This window comes from Alligator mississippiensis, chromosome 4 (genome assembly GCF_030867095.1).
Source record: "Alligator mississippiensis isolate rAllMis1 chromosome 4, rAllMis1, whole genome shotgun sequence".
Lineage (NCBI taxonomy): Eukaryota > Metazoa > Chordata > Crocodylia > Alligatoridae > Alligator > Alligator mississippiensis.
Genome location: NC_081827.1, coordinates 114,587,070 through 114,613,584, shown reverse-complemented (window position 1 = coordinate 114,613,584; position 26,515 = coordinate 114,587,070). Strand labels below are relative to the sequence as shown.

General features: G+C 43.3%; 2 protein-coding genes across 12 annotated transcripts in view; both read right to left on the bottom strand.

The window, feature by feature from the left end:
- CAPRIN2 (caprin family member 2) overlaps positions 1–9,903 on the bottom strand; it is a 72,348-nt gene extending 62,445 nt beyond the window's left edge. For all 6 annotated transcript variants that reach the window (XM_019489592.2, XM_019489587.2, XM_019489589.2 and 3 more), the window contains exons 1-3: positions 9,825–9,903; positions 8,947–9,206; positions 3,254–3,316 (exon numbers count right to left, since the gene is read on the bottom strand). In XM_019489592.2, coding sequence (XP_019345137.2) covers positions 3,254–3,316; positions 8,947–9,192 — 309 coding nt within the window. In that variant the 5' untranslated portion in view covers positions 9,193–9,206; positions 9,825–9,903. The remainder of the gene's footprint in view (positions 1–3,253; positions 3,317–8,946; positions 9,207–9,824) is intronic.
- Positions 9,904–19,908: 10,005 nt separating this feature from the next.
- Positions 19,909–26,515, bottom strand: part of SINHCAF (SIN3-HDAC complex associated factor) — a 34,125-nt gene continuing 27,518 nt past the window's right edge. For all 6 annotated transcript variants that reach the window (XR_009461785.1, XR_002090902.2, XR_009461784.1 and 3 more), the window contains one exon: positions 19,909–22,457. The gene's annotated coding sequence lies outside the window, so the exon portion shown is untranslated. The remainder of the gene's footprint in view (positions 22,458–26,515) is intronic.

Below are 26,515 nucleotides of genomic sequence, written 5' to 3'. Positions count from 1 at the left end.
ACCGGCTATTCAAAAACCCCTGCTGCTCCTGCCATGTTGCCCTGCCCCCTGGCTGCCATCTTGTGACTAGAAGTCCTGCCTCCTAACCCTTGACCTTTGCCCCCAGAAGGCAAAACCCCTTGCTGAAAGGAGTACTTCCAGGGGCAAGGAGAAGGACATCTTGGAACCAGAAAAATACCAAATTAAATTCTAAAAAGCAAAAATTAAATTAACAAAAGTTGTAGATGTAAAAAATATATATATTTGTCATGGTTTACATGCATTTGTATAGTGTACATAGAGGTGATTGTATACAATAACTTAAAACTAGGTCTTACTCATATATTGTGTGGGAGGTGGGTATAGATCTGCAGGTATGGCTGTGTGAGGGGGGTCTGCGTGTATGGCTCCCCCTATGAACACAGTCCCTGCTCCCCCACCCCCTGCCACAGCCCCATGCTCCTGTGTCCAGAGATGCAGCTGGGAGCCATGTAGTGCTGCAGCAGTCCAGGGGCAGGAAGGCAGGAAAATGTCTGCAGGTGGTGCAGGGTTGGGCTACTGTGTCCTGCTGTTGGCTTCCCCTGGGTCCTACTGCCCCTGGCTTCTGTCACCTTTGGCAGGTAGCCAGAAGCAGATAAATATTTTCTAAATTTTTTAAGGTCCCCGCAGGCCAGATAGAATGGCCTGGTGGGCTGGATCCAGTCCATGGGCCATATTTTGCCCACCCCTGATGTAACAGGTCAGTGTTCATGGAAGTGTCTTTTAATTAAAACATTTGGGGGGGGGGGGGGGGGGGGGGGAAAGGTACTGAACCTTCCACACTGGTGTAGCTTTTAAAAAAATGGACTCTACTTTTTTCAATTTAGTTTGCAGTGAGTTTGGTTTCACTTGTCTAGTCTTCATATTCAATGCTGCCATATGCAAGATCAAGAACAGGAAAGCAGCGTCTGCTATCCCCCATCTAGATAGCCTCTTGCTTATCAGAACTACTCAGAAGTCTACTACAGACTTCTCCTACAGGAGTAAGCAAGAAGAGCTGTGGTTCTGCAAGAGCCAAAACTTGTTCAAGGTCCCACTATGCTCAGTGGAAACAGAGGATACTCAACAAATCCTGGAATTTAACTCATTAGCATTAATTCCTATCAAACTTCCAATTCAGAGATCTACATTTCTTTCTACTGATGAGATTTTTATCAATTTAGTTTAATCACAAAAAATCAGAGACCAAGGCAGATGTAGAAGCAGTAGTGGTATCTAGGTGTACCAGTCCCAATTACTGGTGCATGCTAGATGGCCATTTATTCTACCACAGTGCTTCTCAACCCATGGGTTACAACCCAAAAGTGGGGTCACAAGAATATATGAAAGGGTAGCAGACAAACTTTACAGCTTGTTAGTCTACTTTTAAAGGAAAATCCATTTTTAAAGGAGAAGCATGTGGGAAACCGTCAGGAGTAAGGGGTGCTGGATCAGGACTGGCTGTTGATGTTTACAAGTGGGCCGTTGATACAAGAAGAGGTTGAGAACCACTGCTCTAGCAGACCTAAACCATGAAGCAAGCAAGCTACACGTCCTTATCCCCTCACCCTCCAGTTATTGCTTGTCCTGAAGTGCATTCAATTGAGAACAAGAACTATGTGTTGACAGTGCAATATACAGTGGACACACTGGAATAGAAAGTGTTCTTAAAACCACAATACTTAGAAGTGGGAGCCACGCAGCAGTTTAGTAATAGTAACCACTGACATGAAGGCTGACAGTGCCAGTGCCTGTCACACCGATATATTTTAAAGGATATTTGATAAATAGCAGTGTACTACACAAGAATGATTTTGAACCATACAACCAGCATAAGCCAGAAGATCTAGTTTAAGCCCTGAATTACGACATTCCCCTTACTCTTACCCCACTGCATTATACAAAATTAAAAAAGACGAGCCTGTTACCCAGCAACATATGGAATGCAGACTTTTGTTTGCTAAAAAAGGGAAACAAAAATAACAAAAATTTCAAGGATCAAATTTAATGCAAAGCAATGAAAACGCATTATTTCCAGCCAATAAATGCCTGCTTTTATACTACTATCTAACCATTTTGATTAAAATGCAAGGCCAGTGTCATGACATGTCACCTCTAACTAGTATGAAGTTTTCCTACTCCATGTTTATGGAATTCTGGAAGTTTGACTACTACAAAATTAAAACACACCCAGAAAGATACCAGAGGCAATTAACAGGAAAAAAACCCTCATAAGATATACATAGTATTATTTCTCAGCCTTCTATTGATAATACAGGGAAAGCATGAGACATCAATTTAGTGACTCTAATGGCTTCCTGTAACAAAAGCACTTGGCTTTTAGCTTCCACATGATAAAGTCAAGCTAGGTCCAGATAGGCCAATAGAAGCTGCATCTCCATCAGTGAAGATGGTACCAGATCAGGGGGTTTATGTGGGAGAAACTACCAATTATAATGGAAATTAACAACTGCCATTACACATTTAAGGGGCTGAAGTACAAAAGGTATGCTAGTAGGGGTATGTGGGCAGCTGGTATGTCTGGAAGGGGGTACACTATAAGAAAAAAGTTTGGAAACCCCTGTACTTGATCATATTGGGGCAGTACTCAATTACTGATGGTAACACTAGAAGTAGTCACCCTGGAGTAATTCAGCTGCCTAGTCAGACTCTACAGATCACCTCAGAAGTGCTGTACTGCAATACAAAAATATATCTAAAATGGTAAGGTAGATTACTTTAAATTAATGTTAAATAACACACTTATATTAAGGCTCATCATCATAACCAGTCAACATTAAACATGACTATCCCCATCAGCCGCAAGTACCAAGTCATTTATCATTAGAACACAAGCCTCATTTATAGTAATATGACAATTTCTCATCATGGAAAAGCTGAGTGCATATACCTATTCAAAGACTGGAACTGCAGATCAAGAAGGCTAACACAAGATGCTATGAGAACAATATCTGGAGAGTGTGTCCTTGGAAACGGTACTTACTTTTGAAAAATCTATTTAAAGTTAATGCAAAACAAAACATTTAGGCATTAATAGGCACTTAAACTGTCATTTTGACATCAAATCAGAAGCAGGCCTATTGGGTTTTACTATCAGACAACTCAATGATAGCTGAGACAGTCCTTAGCAAAACTTGCTCCACAAATGTTGCATTTTAGTACTATTTAACTTGAAAACTCTAAACATGTTAGAGGGCTCAACTTAAAATAACCAAACAAACAAAGACCCACTCACCAACTGGTCCTGATTGAGGGCTTCACCCTTCTTCAAGCGATCCTTGTAGTCTTCTAGCTTAAGCTAAAGAAGATTCAAAATCAGTTCTCATCTGTTTAAATACCAAAAACCAACCAAACACTTTAAAGGAATGAAGTATTCCAGTACTGTACATAACCTAGATTTAAAAAAGTCTGCAGCTAAATAGAATCTGAGTCCAATCCAACTCTTCACTGGAAAAAAGTGGCACAGTTCAACCCTGCCTATATTTAAGGCTTTGGTTCTACCTAACTCTCCATTTTGGCCTTCCAAGCATGCCATTTTTTTTTGCTGTAACTTTTTCATATACTTTTTTCTATAAGATAGTGCCCAACTCCTTTAACAATTTCACTTGTTTAGCTTTTACCAGCTGTACTATGACTGCTGCCTTCCTCTTCCAGTTCTACATTAGTTAAGAGAACTTCAAAAATACTGCTTATGAAAAACAAGCTAATCTTATGCTGTCCTTTCCTATGCTTCATATTTAGTTTGATTAAGATGATAAATGCAGAAAAACTATTATTTCCAAAGTGCTAGACTAATGTTAAATATGCAAAAACTAGGTTTTATGATGTCCCTTATTAAGCAGCACAGTTTCACAACAGGGTGGATTATCATCATTTAAAAAAAAAAAAAAAAAAAAAAGCAAACAACAATTTTAAAATAAATCTGATTTAAATCATTTTTTAAATTTCACTGTATTTTGATTTTTGCCAAGATGCTTTTTCTAGAAAAAAACAAAACAAAACCTAGAACAGATCGTTTTAATTTAAGATATGTTAAAGCTCAAAGATCTCATCATGGAATAGGAATTATAACTTCTAAATATATACTATTTGAGACAATACATTCATGTAACTTTTAGAAGTTTTATAGATAGGTCACAACAGGCCACGGACTATATTAGGGGCTCAATCTTATAGAGGAACCTCTGGGAACCCCATAGATTAGTAAAGATTAAAGAAAACCACTCTACTCAATGGGACTCGTTGCCTACCCCTGTTCTAGACTGAGCACTGTTTTTTGGGTGGAATGCCAAAAACCCCACAAGGTCTACCTTGGAAGGTGCCAGCATGCCAGAAAAATAAAATTAGGGCAGGGAGTATGTGGCAGGATGTACTGCATATTTGGGCAACATTTATGATTATTAGCTATACTTTTTTGTGGTAAATACCAGATTTTCTAAACATTGTAAACCTGGTGACAATAAATAAAACTTCTGATACTACCTCTGATCTTGTGTACTTGTTTTGTGCAAGTCCCCACACAGCAGCCTCCCAGCCCTGCTCATGCCCCTTGGCCCCCACCCAAAGCCCCTGCCCCGCAGCCGCCAGAGCCGCCAGGTCCACAGCTCTCTGCCTGCCTCCAACAGAAGGCAGTGGCTGCTGCAGCAGGAGCAGCAGTGGGGGAGCCAGTTCCTGCTACCTGCTGTGGGCTTGGGCAGGGAGTGGAGATGGCTCCCAGCAGCAGCATGCACTCCTGGGGGGCAGGAGGGAACCTGCGCCCCCCCCAGATCCAAGTGAGAGGCAGGGGCAGGATGGGTGCGCACTGCACATTCATGCTCTCTCCCGTGCTGCCCCCTCCTGCCAGCTCTGCAGAGCAGCATGTGGAGCCCGGTTTAGTAGGGCACAGCAAGGAGGTGCAGAAAGCAGTCTGCTGCTCTGATCTCCCCACTGCCCTGGCCATACTTCCCCTGAAGGCGGCGGCAGCACTGCAGTGAGGGGCACAACCATGCACTGCTGCCCCCGTGTGCACAGGGGAAGTGTGTCCAGGGCAGCACAGAACTTGCAGCAGCAGGCAGCTTCCCTGTGTGGCCCCTGCGTTCTGGAGGGCAGCAGGGCTGGGAGTGCAGCGTGTGCAACCTAGAGCAGCAGCACAGAGGGGCTGCACAGGGAAGCTGCCTGCAGCTGCAAGCTCTGCGCTGCCTTGGTCACACCTCCCCTGTGTGCGTGGGGGCAGAGAGGGCAACAGCAGTGTTGTACCCCTCACTGCTGGCCCCACCTGCAGGAGAAGTGTGGCCAGGGCAGCAGGAAGCCCTAAATGGCAGGCAGCTTTTGTACCCTGCCACACCAGGTTCCACACACTGCTCTGCATAAGCAGCAGGGGAGGGTAGCACATCAGGGAGCATTACCAGCACGTGCCGCCTTCCAGACCCAGCCCCAGGAACCAGGGAGGCAGCCAGGGCCGGAAGACAGCTGCTGTTTGCAGGCTCCCGGCTGCAGCCAGCCCAGGCTCCGGGTAGCTGCTGATAGCCCCGGAGCCTAAGCTGCTCCCAGCAGGAAGCTGAGAGGACGGAAGCCCTGCTGCAAGCAACCCAGGACAGTCATGGTGCCCGGGGCTGCTTACAGCCTCTCAACTGCCTGCTGGCAGCAGCCCAGGCTCCCAGCTGGCAACAGCTGCCTAGATGCCAGGCAGGTGGTGGTGTGCAGAGCAAAATGGACTCATGTGCCATGCTAGGCACACATGCTGGGGGTTGCCAACCCCTGGTCTAGAAGATCCCATTAAGCATCTAAGCATCACAGAGTTTCAGTCATCTAACTGTGGATTTGTGTCTCCAGAGATCACAGGTAGACGAGGTTCTTTGGGGAGATCTTTTATTAGATCAACTAAACAGTTGGAAAAATTGTTCTTTGCAAGCTTTTGGGCACAAATGCCCTTCTTCAGGCATAGGGGGAGTTTGTTGTCTCCAGAGGTAACATCCTTGTTAAAAGCAGTATAAGGAGATGAGAGAGAACCCTGATTAGCTACCCATCAGCCCTACTGTCTCTCTGCAAGTTTGTGTATACTGAGTCAAGCCCTTATCTCTCTCTAAAAGTGCAAAGTTTCAAGAAGTTAAATGAATAGAGCATTGTTGGGGGTGGAGTAGATCTGGGCAAGGAGGAGGAGTCTGGAGATAAATGCAAGGAGAGAGGGGCAGTAGAAACGAGAAAGAAACATTTTGAGCAGAATATTCCAGAAGTCTTAAGGAATAAGTTTCTGAGTATAGCCTCTCCATTGATTTGAGATCTAGTGAGAAAATGGTATGTTAGAAGGGAAAAACCTAATCATGGCAGCAGGCTTGCCACACCATAGAAAACGAGAAGTCTAGAAGAAATAAGAAAGCCCCAAGCTAACAACATACAGCTGCAGCGCTCATTTGATGTCCTCCTAATACAGTGTGGCAAAAATCCCCCAAATGTCTATCATTCACTAGATTAATTATGGATTTCCCAATGACTTCACAAGTATCTGCTTCATTCAGCTTTGGTAAATAAAGTAACCAGATCATAATTCAGTTCTCTTATGTAGCTGCAAGATTAATCTGAAAAAAAATACTAAAATAAACCACTTCTTTAAAATGTTTCAGAAAAATCACTGCTTCTAAAAATGAATCCTACATCTCTCTCCGAGTTGTGAATAATGTACTATGGTTACATCAAAGAACAAGAATGCACTTTTTGTAGGAAGCCTTGATTTTAATCTCTGGTTTCTGACCAGTAATTTAAATAGATTTGATTTAAATCAAAATCACCCTGTTTGATGTTTTGCAGCACCTCCAAACTGACTTGTAAAAGTCAAGGAATTCACTATTGTAGTTTACAGTAATTAATACTATTCCTTTTTCTGCATACATCCAAATAAGAGTCACTTGCATACCAATACTAGAAGCAGAGACCAAGAATACAGTCACCTTAAAACTATTGTATTTACTGAGTAGGAAGCCATGCCGTTTCTACATAATCATAGGGCTTTAATGCATGGATGTAATGGAAGGAGAGCCATCAATATGCCAAGGTAACTCTCAACCTATGCCTGACTTGTTCAGATGAAATTAATGCATGTAGTGCAGAATCATTTAACCATTCAGCTCTACTGAAGAAAAGCCTCAAACAGGAAGTGCAGTAGACTGCAATTTGATGTCGGGAGATGTGCATACCCAGCATCTCCTATGCAAATGCAACTAGGCTTTAACCTTCCACATTCAGGGAACAATTCTCAGTTATATGGCCTGAGCTTTAATATATTCACTCCTCACACACCAGGAGAAATCAATAAAAAGAAAGCCTTGCCACACCTTTATGCTGTGCTCGTCCTTATGCTGTCTGAAAACCTCAAACCAAACATGATTTAATCCTGTAACATCATAATTACAACACTAAGTCCATTTGAGTGATTTAATAAAAACCTAGATACGTCTATCAGCAGCAGTTCTTGCAGAGTACAAGAAGGAATCTTCATTCCTGCTGTTCAGCTTTGTTTTACTATTTAAATTACCACTTCCACAATTTCTCGCAAGTAAAATGCCTTCACTGCCAGAGGGAAAAATAGTTCAGAAGGACAGGGATGGATTAACCTTTTATAGTGAGTCCTAGGCAAACAAACTCATAGGCTCCTCACTTAATATACTGTATATTTACATTACTTCCCCCCTCCCACTCAATTGTAATATTTAAAACAAGCACAACTGGGCCCCTTCTTCACTTAAGGACCTAGGCATGTGCCTAGTTTGCCTATGCGTTAACCCAGCCCTGCAAAAAGATACAAGTAGGTATGGCAAATCTTACACTTTACATTTCTTTACAAGAAACGAATTAACACAATGCCTATATTTTAAAAAGTTATTCAGGATTACACATTCTTGAAGTAAAAAAAGGCAAGTCTAATGCTTAAAACACTACATATAATACTTTGCTCTGTAGGTTCATGAAAATTTATCATTTTTACTGAGAAAACTTAAAATAAATAAATTCCTATGTTTCAAATCTAGAAAGCAATCATAGATGCTTTTAGATTGCAAATGCCATTTCATTCATGACTATAAACTTTTAACTGCTAAAAACCAATCTATCCATGTCTAAATTTAGATTTCTTTCTACACTCAATTAAGAATAAATGCAATTTTTCATCTAGTATTTTGAAGCCATAGCCCTTTACCAGATTGCCAACAGTTCTCCTAGCAAGCAGCCTTCCAAAAAATGCTTAAAATATAAAAAAGGACATTGACGACTGAATCAGTTATTGAAAAAAATGCATGTGCTCCTGCAGTCTAGGCACCAAGCTTCATAAGAAATTGAAAATACATAATAAAATATAATCAGCATTGGCTTGAGTCAGAGGAAGCAATTCTCTCAATCTGCGCTTTTAAGAAGAACTTCTGGGTCCCAATTTTAACTATAAAAACAAGAAAAAAAAGCACACTAAATTTTATAGGTACAAAGATTATGAACTCAGATTTCAGAATAGCTCAATTTTAGTTTTATTTACAAAAGAACTAATGAGGGGGTTATTACTACACAACCTTTGTATGTAATACAACCAAGTTAGCTTACCACCATTGCCACGCAGTTTCCCCATTTCTAGATTTAACAGCAGTAGCGTTTGCAAAAAAATCTTTAAAAAAAGGAAACAAATAAATACTGAAGTGTACAAGAATGAGCCATACTTTTCACATTTGATGAATTTCCCTGCCAAGTTTGGCCTTGAGCACTACTGCTTAATCTGAACCGTAGCCATGTTAAACTGCTTTATAGGTCACTTGATAATAGCTGCAGTCATCGCATCACATCCATACTGTTGCTTTTAAGAACTGCTACGTGTTCATGTCTCACAGCATGGCTGAAAGCTCACTATCAATTAACTGCAACTTGAATAACTAAAACACCACTTTTTTTAATGAGATAAAGCAGCCAAGTTACCTTCTTTTTCTCAATGTTCCTGATCTTGTGTTTGAGGCAGATGATCCCATTTTCAATGTAAGTCTCATATGCCTGGGCAGTATTGGCTGCAGAGTTCAGAGCCGACTGCAGGGGGCTCAGTGGAGGCTGACCCTCCCCCGGCTGATTCACCTGCTGCTTGGCCAGCTTCATGCTCTTGTCCTCCCCTTCCTCGGAGAGGACTGAAGGCGACAGGCAGCGAGCCTGGGCTTGGGAAAGCTGCACCATTGAAACGGATGGGGCTGCAAAGAGACTTACTCTTATTATTGCTCTTACCACGTAAATGAACACACCCAGGTACCAAAAAAAAAAAAAAAATTCAAGACATCCCCTTCCAGTTCCAACCTTCACCCATTCAAACATTTCTCTAGCACAATCTCCAACCACGACAAACTTCCCCTGGCTCAAGTGTCTCCTAGCCCCTTCCCCCCATGCCGCTCTCCAGTCACCCCGCGCAGCAGCGCCAGGGATGCTTCCAGAAACCTCAGCGCCCATGCGAGGCTCCCTGCCCCATCGCGCCCGGGGCGTGGGCACAAGAAGCGGTGAGTGCTCTGGTTTCGGGCACGAATTTCTCGCCCTTCACAGGACGCTGCGGCCCCAGGCAGGGCCGGGCGGGGCCAGGCGCGTGCGGGGGTCCCTGCCCGCCCGGCCTCTCAAGGGCTCCGCCGGCTTGGGAGGAAGCAGCTTCCCCCTGCAGCCCCGGCGGGACGGGGCGAGGCCGCCCACAAACATGGGCCACCGCCACAAGGAGCGCGGAATTCACCTCCGCCGCCAACGCGATGAACACCGCTGCGACCGCGAACGATGGATGCGGCAGCAGCAGCCCTAGCCCGCGCCCTCTACTCTGCCTCCCCGCTCACCTCAACAACCGCAGCGCACCCAGCCCGCCCCACCGCCAGCTTTGCCCCTTATATAGGCGTCCAGCCCCCAGGGGCGGGGCCTCCGCAAACGTCACCCCCGCCTTCCAATCACCGCTGGCTTCCGCCTACCCACCTGGCTCCGCCCCACCCTCGGCCCTACCCACGTGACCTTAGGGACAGTTATCCCTCGGTCGTTGGGGCTCGCTCGTGACGTCCTGACCATCCGGGGGCGGGGCGGCCATGTTGGGGGGCGGGGCGCGCGTGACGTAACTGCCTCCCCCCCTCGTATCGGCGCACCACCCTTGAGCTGGGGGAAGGGTCTTCACAGGGGCAGCCTGGGTCCAAGTGCTCCTGCACCTGTCACATGCACAAACACGTGCCAGGCATGTATATACATGTATTTACACACCTACTTCCCACGCCTGAGCATGTTAAGGCAATTTCGGTGCGCATCCACACATGGGCACGCCAGTGCGCATTCAATCTGGGCCCTAATAGCCAAGTTGCATTAGCACGGGTAGGTGCAGACGCATGAATGGGCATTAACGCGGTGTGCACCCACTAACGGGTGGGCTAATGTGACTTGGCCACTTGCGCCTACTTTCGATACCTGCTTTTTGCGGGTATCAAATTTAGGCTCGTATGACCTTACATTGCCATTTTTAAGGTGCATCAAGGGCATGCACATGTAGACACGTGCCCTTAATGCACCTTTAAAACAACGATTTTAGGCTACACCTGCTTAAAAGAGGCCCGGGTGGATACGCCCAGAGGTCAGGGCCCTGCTGCCTTTGCAGTGGGGGGAGGGGGCTTCCAGTCACAAGCAGTCGCTCACCTCAGTCCTGCCTCATGTAGCTGTTGGTACAGAGCGGGTTGGCCACCTCCGCTGCGGCTCCAGGCTGAATCCACGCTGGGGGCTCTTCAGGGGCTAGATCCAGCATGGGTGCAGCCACCAGGGGTGTGGGGGCAGTGGGAGTGGGATGTCCAGCAACTGTAAGGGGTCCAGAAACAAGGACAGGGGGGTTTCCCCTGGTAACAGGGGGTCAGAGGGCAGCGGTGCTGAGCCGGGCCAGGTCCAATGTGGCCAAAGGGCCCTGAGTCCTGTAGCAGGTCAGGCCTCCCAATTTGGGTGGCCTAGCAGGCCAGATAGAGTGGGTCTGTGGGCTGGATCTGGCCCACAGGCTTTATGTTTGAGACCCCTGGGCCGGAAGAGGACTGAGTGAGAGTGGCACCCCCTGAGCTTTGCTTCTTGCAGAGGTGACCTGAAAAATGAAGTGAATACCAGAGAAATGGAAGCGTACATGCAATAGAAAGAGGGAGAGAACTGGGGGAGTCAGGCAGGGCGAGAGCAGGAGGGATGTGGCTTTTCCACACACACAGGATGGGTGCTTGTATGCAGCCCAGGTGCCGAAAGGAACCACTGCAGAGGACAAGGGTATCACACAATGGAGAGGTGCTAGAGAAGGACAGTGAGGAGGCTGGTGCTAAATGGTCTGAGGACAAGTAGGGAAAAAGAAAGTATAGGCCCCGATCACAGAACCATGTCTGCCCAGACAGATGCAGTTGCTGTTATCCTCATGATTTTATGCAAAGTCTCATGGCAGCATGTTTGTTTTTAAAAGCCCCAACTTCTGGACCCAAGCAAAGATTCAAAAATGTCAGCTTCTTCAAAAAGTGTTTAGTCTTCATAACCATGGAGAAAAACTTGTAAGCCATAAGCCCAGTTTTTGGGCACCAGGCTTCAAGGGAGAGGTGTAGACAAATTGAAAAGAATCCAATAGAAAGCAACAAAAAATTTAGATGCCTGAGAAATGTGACTTATGAAAAAAGTTGGGAGAAATAGGACTGTTTAGCCTGGAGAATGCAAGACTGTGAGGAGGGATTTAATAATAGTCTTCAAATATCTGAAGGGTGGTTATACAAAGGATGGTAATGGACTGATTTCAGTGCCTGCAGGGAACAGTACAAGGAGCAATTACCTTATATTGCAAAAAGGGGAAGTTATGTCGGTTAATAGGAAGATGTTCAACTATAAGGGTGGTTAAACGCTGAAACAGGTTATTTAGAAAGGTGGTGGAATCTCCATTCTTGGACACTTTTAGGGAGCAATTTAGACTGTCACTTGAATTAGGTAGTTTAGACAGGGTGAATCTCACTTCAAGCAGGAGTATGCTGTTTCTGACAGTGGCAATAGTAGATGCTATGGATGGAGACTACATGAACAGGGCATATCCAGAGTGATCCATCCCATTACTCCCCTCCTGGCATCTAACATAATTGGTTTAGGGATGCCAGAGGACATATCCCTGACCATTCTGTTTAATAGCTATTAATGGGACTGCCCTCCATAAATATGACTAATCCCTTTTTGAACCTGTTTTAAAAGTGTTTGGTATTAATTTGATAAATAAAGTGAGTAAACCAATGAACCTGGAAGGAAGGCTGGAACGAAAACTCAAAGTTGGGGAAGGAACCAAGATTGGACAAAGTAGAATTAAAATAGTACTGGCTGGGCAGAGATTGGGATAAAGGACTGGAAGGGGGGAGATTGAGATGGGCAGATGGGATGGGAACAGATGGAGACAACTGAGAGGTCTGGAAATTAAACTAGTTAAGGAAAGAGAATGAATGAGGATCCCTGGGACTGGTAGGAGTGGGATAAGAATCTGTGAGATGTGGGGAAGAGATAGGCAAGGGCAGAAGAGTGATCATCACCAGTACACACTTCCTTCATTTACCAGGATTCCTGGTTTCAGCATTACTCTGCTGTTAATAAATATTCTTGAAACCCAGTAATAAAGAGTATATCTCAGTACCTGCTCCCACCAATCCCCACAGAAGTACTTACCCAGCACTGCTATGAGCTGCTTCCATTGGCTCCAGTGGCAGAGGTCTGTGCAGTGGATGTGAAGGCTTCAACCTGGCTGACAAACCATGTAGGTGCCAATAGACTGCTACATAGTAGGTGTTAGAGATGCATCCCAAAACTGAGTTGCTGTTGGGGTTCACCATATGGCATACATGCATATTTTCCCAAATTAGATTTACTACTGTAGTGTTTAGTCTGTTTGTAGCTCGTGAAGCTGGGCTCAATTTTCATATCTGTGGGTGTATCTACACAAGACATTTACTGCAGAGTACGCTAATTAGCTCTGCAGCAAATGTCTCAGTGTCTATATGTGCAAGGCTATTAGGCTGGAGTAAACTAATAAAGTTGCATTAGTATGTATGTGTAGCCATGCCCTGTATGTATTATAGCGCTTCAAATAAATGTACTTTTGTAATTTGATGATGTAACTGGAAGATAATTAAGCAAGGTATTTAGCACACACCCAGGGCATTGGCTGCCTGTAACAGGGAAAATCAACTTCTCTGTAGAGGATCTGTTCACAGATGTGCTAAGCACTCTTGCAGCTCCAGATGAGGGAACTGTGCTATGAACAAATGAAGTACTATATTATACTTAATCTTCTGAAAAGTTAGGCCTTAACCATGTCAGATTGTCAAAGTCTTCCAGTTTTGGGACCCCAATCTCTCTGTCCCTTCATTTGGAAAATGTGGAAAATATCCCCCACGCATACATACTTCACATGACTGTTGTGAAACAAATTCATTAATGCTTAAACTCAGATCTATTATGATGATGTAGAAAAACCTGTTAGGAAATTAATTATTTTGTATTCAGAGCAAACTTTGAACAATGTGCAGTAAATAAGGCCTGAGGTCAAAAGCTGAACACTACAAATAAAACATTTAATAGTTGTTTATTTAGTGAACACCATCCATCCTTTGTGCTGACGTAAGAATCCTGTGGGCAAATAGTAAGCATTCACATCGTTAAATACTATGTCCTTGTGTATATGATCCTGAGGGGTTAGTTAGTTAAGGGAGGAATCTTAACTCTGGCATTTCCAAATTTTAACTAATCCTCGCAACAGTGCTGAATTAGATATGATATTGTCATTTATCAGTCTTCTTCCATTCTGACAGTGATGTCAGGAGAGTTTTTAACTAATCCTCACAACAGTGCTGAATTAGATATGATATTGTCATTTATCAGTCTTCTTCCATTCTGACAGTGATGTCAGGAGAGTCTACACCTTATTGCCACTTGTTGCAAAGGAAGAAGGCAAGGAACTTGTGAAACTGCTCCTTTCTCAGTTCTTTTGTTTCCTTTTCCTTAGGCATATGCAGCCTTTGCTTCAATCATTCTGTTCCTCCCTCCCCTCACTTTTCCCTTTTATTTTCTAGGAAAAAAGAGGAAAGATACAAGAAAGACTTAAGTAGAAAGATTAAACAAGCAAAAGAAAATTAAAACCATGCCTCAGCCTCAGTCTCTACCCCTACTTGCAGTGCTTCATAGCAGACCCAGGAGAGCGTATCAGCAGACATTACTTTACAGCTCTGGTTTTGACTGTTGGAAGCCCTACTCCAGCATGCACCTTCTCCTCTTATTTCATTATCCCCAGGTCCTCTGAGCCCCTAGCAGGCTCCTGCAACTGTTACAACTGGGGATTTCTAGGGAATTTCTTATCTGGGTCACCACAGCCTAGTTGATGCTTCCTTTGTAGTTACTGGGCACATCTACAAGTGCACTTTAATGCGCAGTGGCCTATTTTACTGCGCATTAAAGTGTCATATAAAAACAATGCTAATATGCTAATGCACAGTAAAAATAGGCTACTGTGCATTAAGCTTTTGCTATTACGCAGTAGGGCAGCCTAATGAACATTTATTTAATACCTCTCATTAGAGGTACTAAATTTAAATTCATTAGCAAAAGCACCCACTTTCTTTTCATTTGATTCAGCCCGTGGACATGGAGCTTCAGTGGCATTTGGTGGCAGGGGTATTTGGTGGTGGTCGCTCTCCCTGTGCTGCCATGGGGAGAAGCAGTGGTCAGGTTCTAGCACCCGCTTACTTGCCTCTGACCCAAGTTAGGTCATTCCATCCTGCCACCTGAAAAGGTTGCCAACCACTGCTTTAATTAGTCTCTTTCACATTCTCCCTTCCATAAGCCTGGTCCTGGTCCCCAAATATGAGGGAACATTCCTCACTTCCTGCCCACTACTATCAATGAGGAACTCTGGGCTTGGACAGAAATGACAATTTTCACCCAATGTGGCCACAGAAAGCGTTTATAGGCATGACCAAACACAAGTGCATGGCTGCAGACTGCTTTAAAATGGCTGATCAGGTGAAAATCTGAACCTTCGTTGCATGAGGGGTCAGATGAAGACATTTCAGAACAGTGTCTTCTATAACTTCTATCTGCACTGCCTTCCAGCCTTGAGCTGTTTTCAGAATGGGAGGGGGGCAAGGAAGCGGAGGGAGTTGGTCTGGAGTTTTTTCAGGCGGTACTGGAGGGTGGGGCAGGTGGCTTGGATCCACACACCCCAACCTCCAGTACTGGCCGGGGAACCCCTAGAACAAACTGCCTCAGCTCCCTTTCCCTCCTCCTATTCTGAAACAATGCGGGCTGGCAGGGAGCAGGCACTGTTGAGGAAACCAGCTGCAGGCTGGTAGCTAGCAGCCGGTTTCCCCTCCCCCCTGGAACCAACAATGAACTTCTGTTTGGTTTGGGGGATCACTAACTCAGAACGCTTCCTGCAAAGCATTCTCAGTTATAGTGGGGAGCTGCACTTCTGTCTGCACCCAAAGCTTTCCTCTTCCTTCAGGCCTATCTGAAGGCTTCCATTAAAGATATTTTGTCTATTACCTTTTCCATGCTTCTTTTGATCTCCATCAGATTTCAGGTCCCTGCTGTCTGGACCTCCTCAGCTTTCTCTAAACATCTTTTTGCCCCCTGAAGAATCTAATTTAAGGAGGATATCCAGGGTTGAAATGCTCTTCCACAGGAGCAGAATCGGAAACCTAAGGCCTTGTAAAAGTTGCCAGTGTCTCTCAGTCTGGAGATCAAATGATTAGGACCTCTAATGCTGCTGTGACTTGCATGCCATAGCTAAACACTTCACAAGATTTTTATTATTAGCATCGAATATTATTGCCAAATCAGGTTTGATCTGCTGAACACTTCAGGCAGACCTAGAGAGAGTATCCTTGCTTGTGTTCCTTCCCAAGTCTGAGGTCTCAGCCATCCTCAGGACTTCAGCTCCAGTACATTTTAAAGACAGTGCTTTCAGAACATCTCTCTGCTATCTCTGCTGCGGTACATAAACCTTTTTTTAATTCATCACTCCATGCTAACCTCAAAAACAAAGAAAGGATTCTCCTCTTCCCATTTAACCATAAAGAAAGTTATGGTGGCTATATACAGGTGTTGGAATTTCATTGCAGCCATGAGCTATAGTAGGTATAGATTGCATTTGGCCCCACTAATTGTTGTTCTAGGCCCTGATCCAGTGAGTCACTTAAGCATGTACTTGTAACTTTGCTCAAGTAGTTCCATTGACTTCATTAAGGATGTCTACTTAAACTAGGATTTTAATTATTTATTGTAAAATAGTGTTAGTTTTCTTTGGAAAAAATGTTTTAAAAAGTAAATATTTTTTTCCTGCAGGAATTGTGGCTTCAAAGGGACACCTCATCTGCCTGAAGTTAGGCATAGGCATAAAAGCCTTGCTGACACAAGCACTGACAGCTGTCCAGTCTAACAGCTACATACTATCAGGGAAGAAGACAGTAGAAAACTTTCATATAATTTTTTAACTATTTTTTCTTTGCTTTACTATTTACATTATACATGTGCACATGTACATGCATTCGCACACACAAAAATATACATAACCTTTAAAAGTTATGAACAAAGCTCAAGCCAGAGATCTTGATCAAAGTTTAGCTGAAATTCGTGAAGGCCGTTGAAGAAATAAAAAACAATTATTATATAGATAATAAGTGCTCTGCTATCATACTACCAAAAATTGGTGGAAAACTGGGAACATTCAACCAGATCTAAAGATGATCTGAAAAATACAATTTTTTTTTGGGGGGGGGGGGGGGGGTAAAGTGTTCAAGAAAAACATGCTTCTAATTTTCAATTAACATGTTTATAAAATTGAAAACTTTTGAATTAATATTGCAATCTGTAAAATAAAAAGCATCTCCAGTTTCCTTTGAAGTTAACAGGAGCAAAGGGTATTTAGTACCTCATAGGTTCAGGCTTATTATGTATCCCTGCCAAGCTCCCTCCACTGGTAGAAAGAGAATAATGGAAGGGTTGGAGACACAGAGAGAGAGAGAGAGAGAGAGAGAAACCCTGATGACTCCCAAACAGCTCTGAAAGGAATCTTTTAAAACCTTTTTTTAAAGCAAGAGGAAAAGAAAGTTTTAATTTACAGGAAAAACAAAAATCTCAGTGCAGCAGATGTAGCTAGTTTGGTTTTCCAGTGATAATTATAGATGCAGTCATTTTTCAATTTGAAATTATCTAGTGTTGAGAACAAAGTAAATAAAATAATGACTTTTTTTTAACCTAGACTAAAAAAATAGATGAAAATATTTTTCTACATAGTGCCTTGCCCCTCTGAGATTTTTTTAGGGAATGAGGAATTCTGATAACTGCAGATTATTTCAACATTGTAGTGAGTATGAGCCTCATGATCAAAATGTTAAGTAGCCCACAGTTCCCGCTGAAGTCAGTGGTAAACGCAGCTTCTTTGCAAATAAATTCATAATCCCAAATCTATAAATGTGTACGTGCTTAATATTAAATACATGAGTAGTTCTAGGGCATGTCTACATGTGCAATTAATGTGCATGAATTATTGCTCTGGAGTTTTTGCTCCTGGGCATGCCATTTGAAAGTGCATCTGGGAGCATATTGCTCCAGAGTTTATTGGTATGCATCACGTGGAGCCCAATCAGAGCAGCCCGGGCTGGCAGGAGACACAAGGGCTCAGCCTGCCAGCCAACAGCTGCTCCAACTGGGCTCCTGTGCTGTAGAGGGGCTGGTTGGGGCAAGAGGATGCTTCAGTGTGGGTTGAGCTGACAGGCAGCTCCCATGCTGAAGTGCCCTCATGCCCTACCCAGCCCCTTTGCAGCATGTGGAACCCCAGGGCTGCTCCAGTGGGGCTCCATGTGCTACAGAGCAGCTGGCTGAGGAACAAGCAGCCCCCATGATGAAACACCCTTGCATCTCAGCAGCGGAGCATAAATTGGTGGGATTACTTTTTCTTTTTTGTTCTTTCTCAAGCTAACCAAACTGATCATTTTCACACTTTTTGACATGACAAATGAGCTTTCCACATTGCTAATTAAGATCTAATTATTAATCTTGCTGTGCCTTTCACATTTTTATCTTCACTTTGAAAATTACATCTGCTAGCCATTTTGTTGCCTACAAAATGTTGTTTAAAACATACTGTATTTTTGACATTTTGAGCTTATTATTGTAATGCGGAATTAAAATTCAATTCACATTGATAACCAAAGAAGTGAAACAAACAAACAGTAGAAGTATAAATATTTAATAGGTGTCTGATTGTGTAGGGGAGTGTTATTTAGCCTAAAGCAGTGGTTTTCAACCTACGGTCTGCAGACCTATGGGGGTCTGCAGGCTATGTTTAAGGGGTCTTCAAAAGATGATTATGATCAATTAAAGGTATGTGAATACCCACACTTACAATTCAAAGGGGTCTGCACCTCCAGTCAAAATTTCCAAAGTGGTCCACAAATGAAAAAAGGTTGAAAACTACTGGCCTAAACTTTTAGCACAACACATGCTTTGCTGGGGTTCAATACATACTTTCTTAGCTTACTGGTTTGAGCACAACTTCTCTTGTTCTGTCTAGTCTCCTTACATGGGAGACAAATTCTTCCCTGCCAGACATATGCAAAAATGTAGATGGTGCTACAGAGACTGGAAGCAGCTGTCTCTCTGACCAACTCAAAGGAAGACAAAGTGAAGAGAATTTTGTCACCTAGGATTGCATAAAACCACAGAATAAATTTATCATATTGATGTAGTCTTGAGAGGTTTTTGTCATGGCACTGCTTGCAATGACAATGAGTTGTTTTGATATAACTACTATCGGTACAAAAATGAAGCTAAGGAAAACAAAGACAGGAGGATAAAACACCACATGCTGGATTCTGATCTGAACTATACTCTGTAAAATACCATTTGAACTTTCATGTTCATAATCACTGTCGAATGTTCAGAGGTGTAACCATGCAGCTGGGCATCTGGAGCAGCTGCCATGCACAGAGGCAGTGGCAACTTCTGGTCACCACCTCATGCACCACTAGGTGTGATCACTTGGCTGAAGCAACAGCCATGTTTTCCCATGTCCTCTTCCACACCCCAAGTCAACACCCAAGGTAGCTGCTCCTCTTGTCCTGCACTGGTTATGCCCCTACTGTTTCCAAGCTTCTGTTATCTTATATTACAGCCACCAAAAGCTGCTCCATGTTTTCTTCCATTGCATATACTATCTTGATTAGGAGGGCAAGAAGTCACCGTAAGTGCTTTAGTGGCTCATGTTTTGCGTGTTTACTTTGGTCTCATTTCAGGAAGCTACTTAAAAACCTACGCATGAGTAATCTCAATGACTATCTCTCAGCATGTGATTAGACTAAATATATGCTCAAGGATCCTGATGAAACATGTCCAACAGAAGCAAAATGATGTATGATGAGTCTTTGTCTTCCTCTCCCTATACATACTGGATGCCCATGGTTGAAAATAGAACTTTCCCAAAAGTCAGGAGAACAAAACATCAGAACTGATTTCTATTACAGTGGGGAGTGAGGTTACTCTATTTATTCTTTAATATCACTTGTCGGTTCATTTTGTGTTTTATACCATTCTGTTAGTCATCAGGATGCCCCATCATCCAAAACCTAGAAATATATTTTCATCTGTGCTCTCGTTTAAATACACAAAACATACTGACTTCTTTCCTTCATCAGTTACACAGTAAGTATGTGTAGCATCTAGATAAGGCACTTGAGTGGGGAAACAATGATCTGAACTCATTATTCCTCGAGCTTTGCAACTATGAATTATTTCTGATGCTGAAGGTAAAATCTTCTTTTACATGTTTTAAGTGGAGCAGATATTTATCATTTTGTACTTTGTAATGAGCTTAAAAGCAATGTTTTTTTTTTAAATTATGGAGTTGACTGAAATGATCTACATTTATTTTGTACATCATACGTTAATAAGTGATGGCAGTGATTTCTAAATAGATAATAGAGTGATGATTAACATGCATACTTAAAATCTGTGTAAGAGGTAGGCAAATTACTTAATCGCACAGTCATTAGCATGGTACATTTAATTTTTTTTAAACACTTTGAGACTAGTCAATATTTATAACTACTTTATGGACATAATATAGAATGAATCATTTTTAAATTCCTAGTAGTATACAGATACCAGGACAGGTTAAAAGTAAAAATTAATATCTTAAAAAATAATAATCAAATGTCTTTTATTTTTTGGGGGAAACTGGCTTAAACTTATTTAAAATTGTATGTAGTTTTAGGACTCAGAATGGTGTCAGAATGACTGCTGAAAACCAAAATCTAGCTTTTTCCTTATGCCTGCTAACTGGGTAGCAAGCTTTATAAATGGCCTAATGTACAAATGATACTTGTACTCAAACCAGCCACTGGAGTTAAAAAAACAAAAGGGGTGGGGGAGGTATTGAGGGTTAAAAAGTATGGGAAGGGAAAGGTTATATCGGTATATAAAACCTTACACTTAATTACATCTAGACCTGTTTTTAGGTCTGTTGTATACTATCAAAAGCATGGACAAAAGTTAATTGTATCTTAATTGGTTTCCAAAATAGATAGGGAAGAGATGCTTCCCATGGCCCAACAGCTGTTATGCTCTAGCTGCTACTGCCTATAGGGATACAAATTTGCAAAAACACTCCAGGTTAAACTCTGCTTCATCCAGGGTCAAAGTCTGGGCCATAGGTCACTTGTATTACTGTAGGCTCATGCACACATAGCAGTTAGAGTAGGGGTGGACAGAATACAGTATTGAGCTGTACTGAGCCTGTCAGTTAATCCTATCCGGCCCACCAGCTGCCTCTGAGAGCTTGAGAACGGAGAGCTGTGACTTGCGCTGACCCACTCCGCTTTGCCGCAGCTGGGGCCAGGCTGGGCAGCGCGCAGACTCCCTTGCTCGCTTGCATCCATCCCCCTGGCCCAGCTCTCTGTTAGCACTGCAGCTGCACAGTCCTGGCACCGTGACTGCTGGCAGCCAAGCCAAGATGGGACAGCCTACATGTGATGCAGTGTGCCAAGCAGCTGTCCTGCCTGGCTAGCTGCTGTTATGAGCCATTGCTGCCATGGCACCATTAGTTCATGCTTGGTCTGGAGCAGCCACCCCCAACTTTCCCAGTGCAGCACAGCAGCAGTGGCTTATCACTGCAGGCAGGTGGCACAGCTACTCAGCATGCTGCATCATGCCCCATCTCATGTGGACCCAGCTGCTAGCAACTTGTGGTGCCAGGACTGTGCAGCTGCAGCACCAACAGTAAGCTGGGGGTGGGGGCAAGGACATATGCAGGGAGGTGGAGGAGTCTGAGCACTGTGTAGCACAGCCCTGCACCAGCTGCAGCAGAGTGGAGCAGCACAGGGTGCAGCCCTCTCTCCTCAGACTCCCAGCAATGGCTGGAGGGCTGGATAGGACCAATTAGCATCTCCCCAGTCCCTCACCCCTGGCCAAAATTCCTTAAGTGGCCCTCCAGCCTAAACAATTGCCCACCCCTAACTTATAGTGTAACAGCTGCTGGGGGCTCTCAAGCAGTACCTCCCCCTCCTCCAAATGAGTAACAGGACAGCTCTCACCCTGGGCAGCTTTGGTGCACAGGGCAGTGCTGGCTGCTGTGTTAGTAGTGGCAGTGGCATGGCCAACAGTCAGCTGCAGTGCTGGCTGTTTTTGCATTCCCCACACAAAGGTGGCATCCAGAGCTGCTGTCATGGTTGCTGCCCACTCCCTTCAGTTATGCTACTGCCCTCCCCTTTTGAATCTGCTCCCAGTAAACCTTTGTCCAGGCCCCAAAATGGTGTAAATGGGCCTTAAGCCCAGATCTGAGACTTTTTTATATGGGAAAGCATTATTAGTCATAAATATGTCATTAAACAAATATAAAGCACCATATTCCTATTTGAGTGTAAATAGCTTTCTCAGTTCAGCTTAAATCCTCTCTCAAGAGACATAAGCTAAACTGGAAAAGGTACGCTTATATCAGAACATGTTTCTACATCCAAGGTGAATTTAAACCATTATTGTCATAACACAGCCACATATGGTATAGTATAACATAACTTCATCCATTTAAACGCACATTTTAGGTTATAAAACAAAAAAATGTTCCCATGTAGACAAGCTCCTAGGCTCTACAATATTGTTTGTAGAGATGAATATGTTTACTTTAATAAATTGTAAATTAAAACCTTTAAAAATGTTTCTGCCTAGGAGTAATTTAGTAGCTTTCAAAACTAAATTGATAAGAATTGTCCTATTGGTGTAAGATAATAGAAGAACACTTCCAAGACAGTCAAGGTTGATGGTGATTCATCAGAAAACATCCGACAGTAAAATCACTTGTGAAACTGATGGTTCAGTAACTGAGGCTTTTCTTTGCATTCAAGGAGTAAGAGAGGTAGAATACCTGCCAAGTTCTCCACTTTGGCCACTGGGTCCTCAGCAACCTAAGAAGCCACAAACAAATACATACAAAATTAAAGGAAAATGTAATCAGTCATTTTCAAATGTTTAAAATAGCCACTCATCTTCTAAAGATTAGTTACATCTGATCATTAGTCATTTGATATAGAAGAATTTCTGCAACTTTACACAAGAACACAAAAAATCTTTTCCAAAGGTCAAATGAAAAACCGTTGTAAGTTTCCAAATCATTAACAGAAAATATGCAAAGATTAAAACTGATGGATAAGTATATTTTAAAACACAGCTTTTGAAAATAATTCTCTTCTTTATTACAGACCTCCCTTGATCCCAGATCCTCAAAGACAAGTGCAAAATAAAATAATAAAGCGTGCTTTTCAAAAATTCAGCCTAACTCAGCTTCTGTTGTAGGCAACTGGAGTATTCCTATTAACTTCAATGGGAGGCAAGTTAGGTCAACACCAAATACTACAGAAAAACTGCCTGGATATTATATGAGATGAAACAGTTCCTTTGATAAAGCATAGAACTCTTCCCTGGAGAACCTTCTTATATCACTGAATGTGGCTTCACTTTGGGGAAAGGAGAGAACTGGGGTAGGAAAAGCTGATTCGACTCATTTCTCATCTTGAACTTCTCCTCTTCCAACAATTTCTGAAATAATGTTCCTGCAACAGAAAGCTTGAGCCAGAGCTGACCACTTTCCTTTACCTTGCTCTAACCTAAGAAAGAGCGGTTTTTGGTTTTTTTTTTAACTCCGCTGTGGCAACATTTGGCCCTCAACACATAATTTGACTTCAGCAGTTCAAGCAAGAAGCCATATCAGACCCACAGTTTTTGAAAACATATTTCAATAATGATGGCAGAGCAAGGAACTCTTGGTTCAGTGAGACCAGTCCCCTGCTATCTCAGGCAACCACATCATATCATCCCTTACATATAAACATTAACCTTTCATTTTGGCTGTCTCACAAATATATAAGCTTTCCTAAGAAAGGAGATTCACTATCTCTGCTTGACGGGAAGTGAATCTCAGAGCCCATAGTTTACAGGCCATATTGCTTTAACTTGGTAGTTAGGGATGTAGAAACATAGAAGAGATAGACTGAACTGTGCAATTTTCTATAATTATATGAAAAATAAGCTGGCATATATTTACTTGCTGAACTGCCAGCATCATCTTCCTCTCCTGTCACCACAACCACACAACTCTGTATCAGGTATCCACTCCCTAGCTTCCCAACCTCATGGCAGACTGAACTGTACATTCCTGCACGGATGATTGATTGTCCTCGTGCCATCTCCTTCGCCTGTTCTCTTCATGTAAGAAGGATCTGATTAATTTATGTAGGATACAGCGGTGGAGGACTTCCCATCTTATCTTTTTCAAGAGAGGCAAGGAGGGGCATTTCTGGTGCTGAGGGACCACAACCAGTTCATATCTAACAGCACAGCTCCTGCAAGAAGCCATGCTGTCACTGGACAGACCCCCCAGTGGGACACAAACTCCGCATTCCGAGGGGACAACAGGTGCACAGCCTGAGACAAGACTGCCTTAAGCACCATTCACATAGGCACAGCTATCCATGAGAGATCCCCCACTAAGGAAACAGACAACTCTGCAGTGGCTAGTTTCCCCCCAAACATCCCTGAAAACTCATGGAGCAACTACAGAGGATCCTCTCCAAGGGGGTTCAACATGGCAAGGTTTCTCAAGTCCTGTGTGTCGGTGACATAAGGAAATATCCTCTAGCTCTCCACAAGCAAAAGTGAGTCTGACCCAACTTCAAGCATCTTCTTCACTCCTCTTTTCCTTCAGCTCCTCCTCTCTGTCCTTTACTGAAAACGACATTTGTCCTCATATCTTTACAAAGCTTTGTGCCATTCATGCCACCTTTTATATCTGGAACACCCTAATGCCAGGCACCGTCCCTTTCTTTCAAATCCTTCCTTAAAACTCACTTCTGCTTAGTCTTCCTACACTGAGTTCTGTTCCACTGCTATCTGTTCAACTTTCAGCATTCAGGTTGTATATCATTGCACTTAGATGAAGTTTCTCCATTGTTTATTATCTAATTCAGCTGTTTCATGTCTAAAGCACTGCAGATAATATATGATTTTTCATTATGAGTCATTACTTGTATTTCAGTAACATAATTTGAATTGGGCCCTGGGATGGATTGCACCCTCAGCAAGTTCATGAATACCACCAAACTGGAGGGTGTAGTAGATGCATTGGAGGGTAGGGCTAGGATTCAGAATGACTTAGACAAATTGTAGGATTGGGCCAAAAGAAATCTCATGAGATTCAACAAGGACAAGTCCAAAGTCCTGCACTTAGGAGGGAAGAACACCATGCACTGGTACAACCTGCGGATTGACTGGCTAAGCAGCAGCTCTGCAGAAAAGGACCTGGGGGTCACAGTGGACAATAAGCTGAATCTGAGCCAAGAATGAGCCCTTGTTGCCAAGAAGGCTAACAGCATACTAGGCTGCATTAGTAGGAGTGTTGCCAGCAGATCAAGGGAAATAAGTATTCCTCTATTCTGCACTGGTGAGCCACATTTGGAGTACTATGTTTTGGGTCCCCCACTATAGAAAGGATGTGGACAAGAAGCCCGAGTCGTACAGATAGGTCTGGGCCTGGGTGATTCCTTCAGATGAGCTGATTTCTCACAGCAGCTTTTTAAATCAAGATCAGGAAAAGGCCACAGACCCAAACCAGGACTCAGGGGTGACTTGGTGGCAGCCTATAAGTACATGAGGCAGGTGCATCAGGATCTGGGGGAGCTGCTGTTCACCAGGGCACCCCAAGGGAAGACAAGGTCCAGTGGTTGCAAATGGCTGTTTCAGGTTGGACATAAGGAAAAACTTCTTTACTGTCTGAGCCCCTCAAGGCCTGGAACAGACTGCCGCCAGAGGCCAGTGGTGGTGCAAGCACCTACTCTGGACACCTTCAAAAAACGTTTGGATGCTTATCTTGCTGGGGTCCTTTGACCCTAGCTGACTTCCCGCCCCTGGGGTGGGGGGCTGGACCCGATGATCTTATGAGGTCCCTTCCAGCCCTAACGTCTATGAAATCTATGAAGTTGGAGAGAGTCCAACAGAGAGCAATGGAAATGTGTCAGGGGCTGAGGCACATAACTTATGAGAAGAGGCTGAGGGAACTAGGTATATTTAGTCTGCAGACAAGAAGACTGAGAGGGGATTTGATAGCAGCCTTTAACTACCTGAAAGGGAAGGGAGGGTCCAAAGAGGATGAAGCTAGACTGTTCTCAGTGATAGCAAATGACAGAACAAGGAGCAATGGTCTCAAGTTGCAGGAAGGAAGGTATAAGGTGAATATTGGGAAAAACTCTCTCACTAAGGAGGGTGGTGAAGCACTGGAACAGGTTTCCTAGAGGTGGTGGAATCTCCATCTTTGGAAGTTTTTAAGGCCCGGCTAGACAAAACCATGGCTGGAATGATCTAGCTGGGGATGGTCCCGCTTTGAGCAGGGGCTTGGAATAACTGACCTCCTGAGGTCCCTTCCAACCCTAATCTTCTATGTTTCTATGCTTCATTAGGTACTGAGCATACAGAAAATAAGAGCCAATCCCTGCCCCAATGTGTTCACAATCTAAACAAGACAAGAATTAACAGGTGGATTTGGACAAACAAGAACTCAAAATGCAGAAAGTAGTTTGAATTTGTAAGTAACTTGAAATGCAGAAAGTAGTTTGTGCACAGTGCAATTATTTTTGACAGTATCTAGATCCCTGTCTATGATTATTTCTAAATAGAATGTTTTGAAACCTCTATAATTTATCAACTGTAAATAGGAGGTAATATTAACAGGGTAGGTTCCCATACAACTATTACTTTTTTCTCTCACTCCCAAGTCAGTCAAGGCCATAATGTGATGCCCAATTAGAACATAAAATAGCAAGCTAGAAACCCCTTAACCTGTCAGAGCAGTTTTCTAACATTGGTGGTGCTACAACAGGGAGGTGTATGCAGGGATCTGTACAGACTTGAGGATCTTGATGTAAAATGGACAGAACATTCATAATTAGTCATAGGAATTTTTCTAAACAGCAAC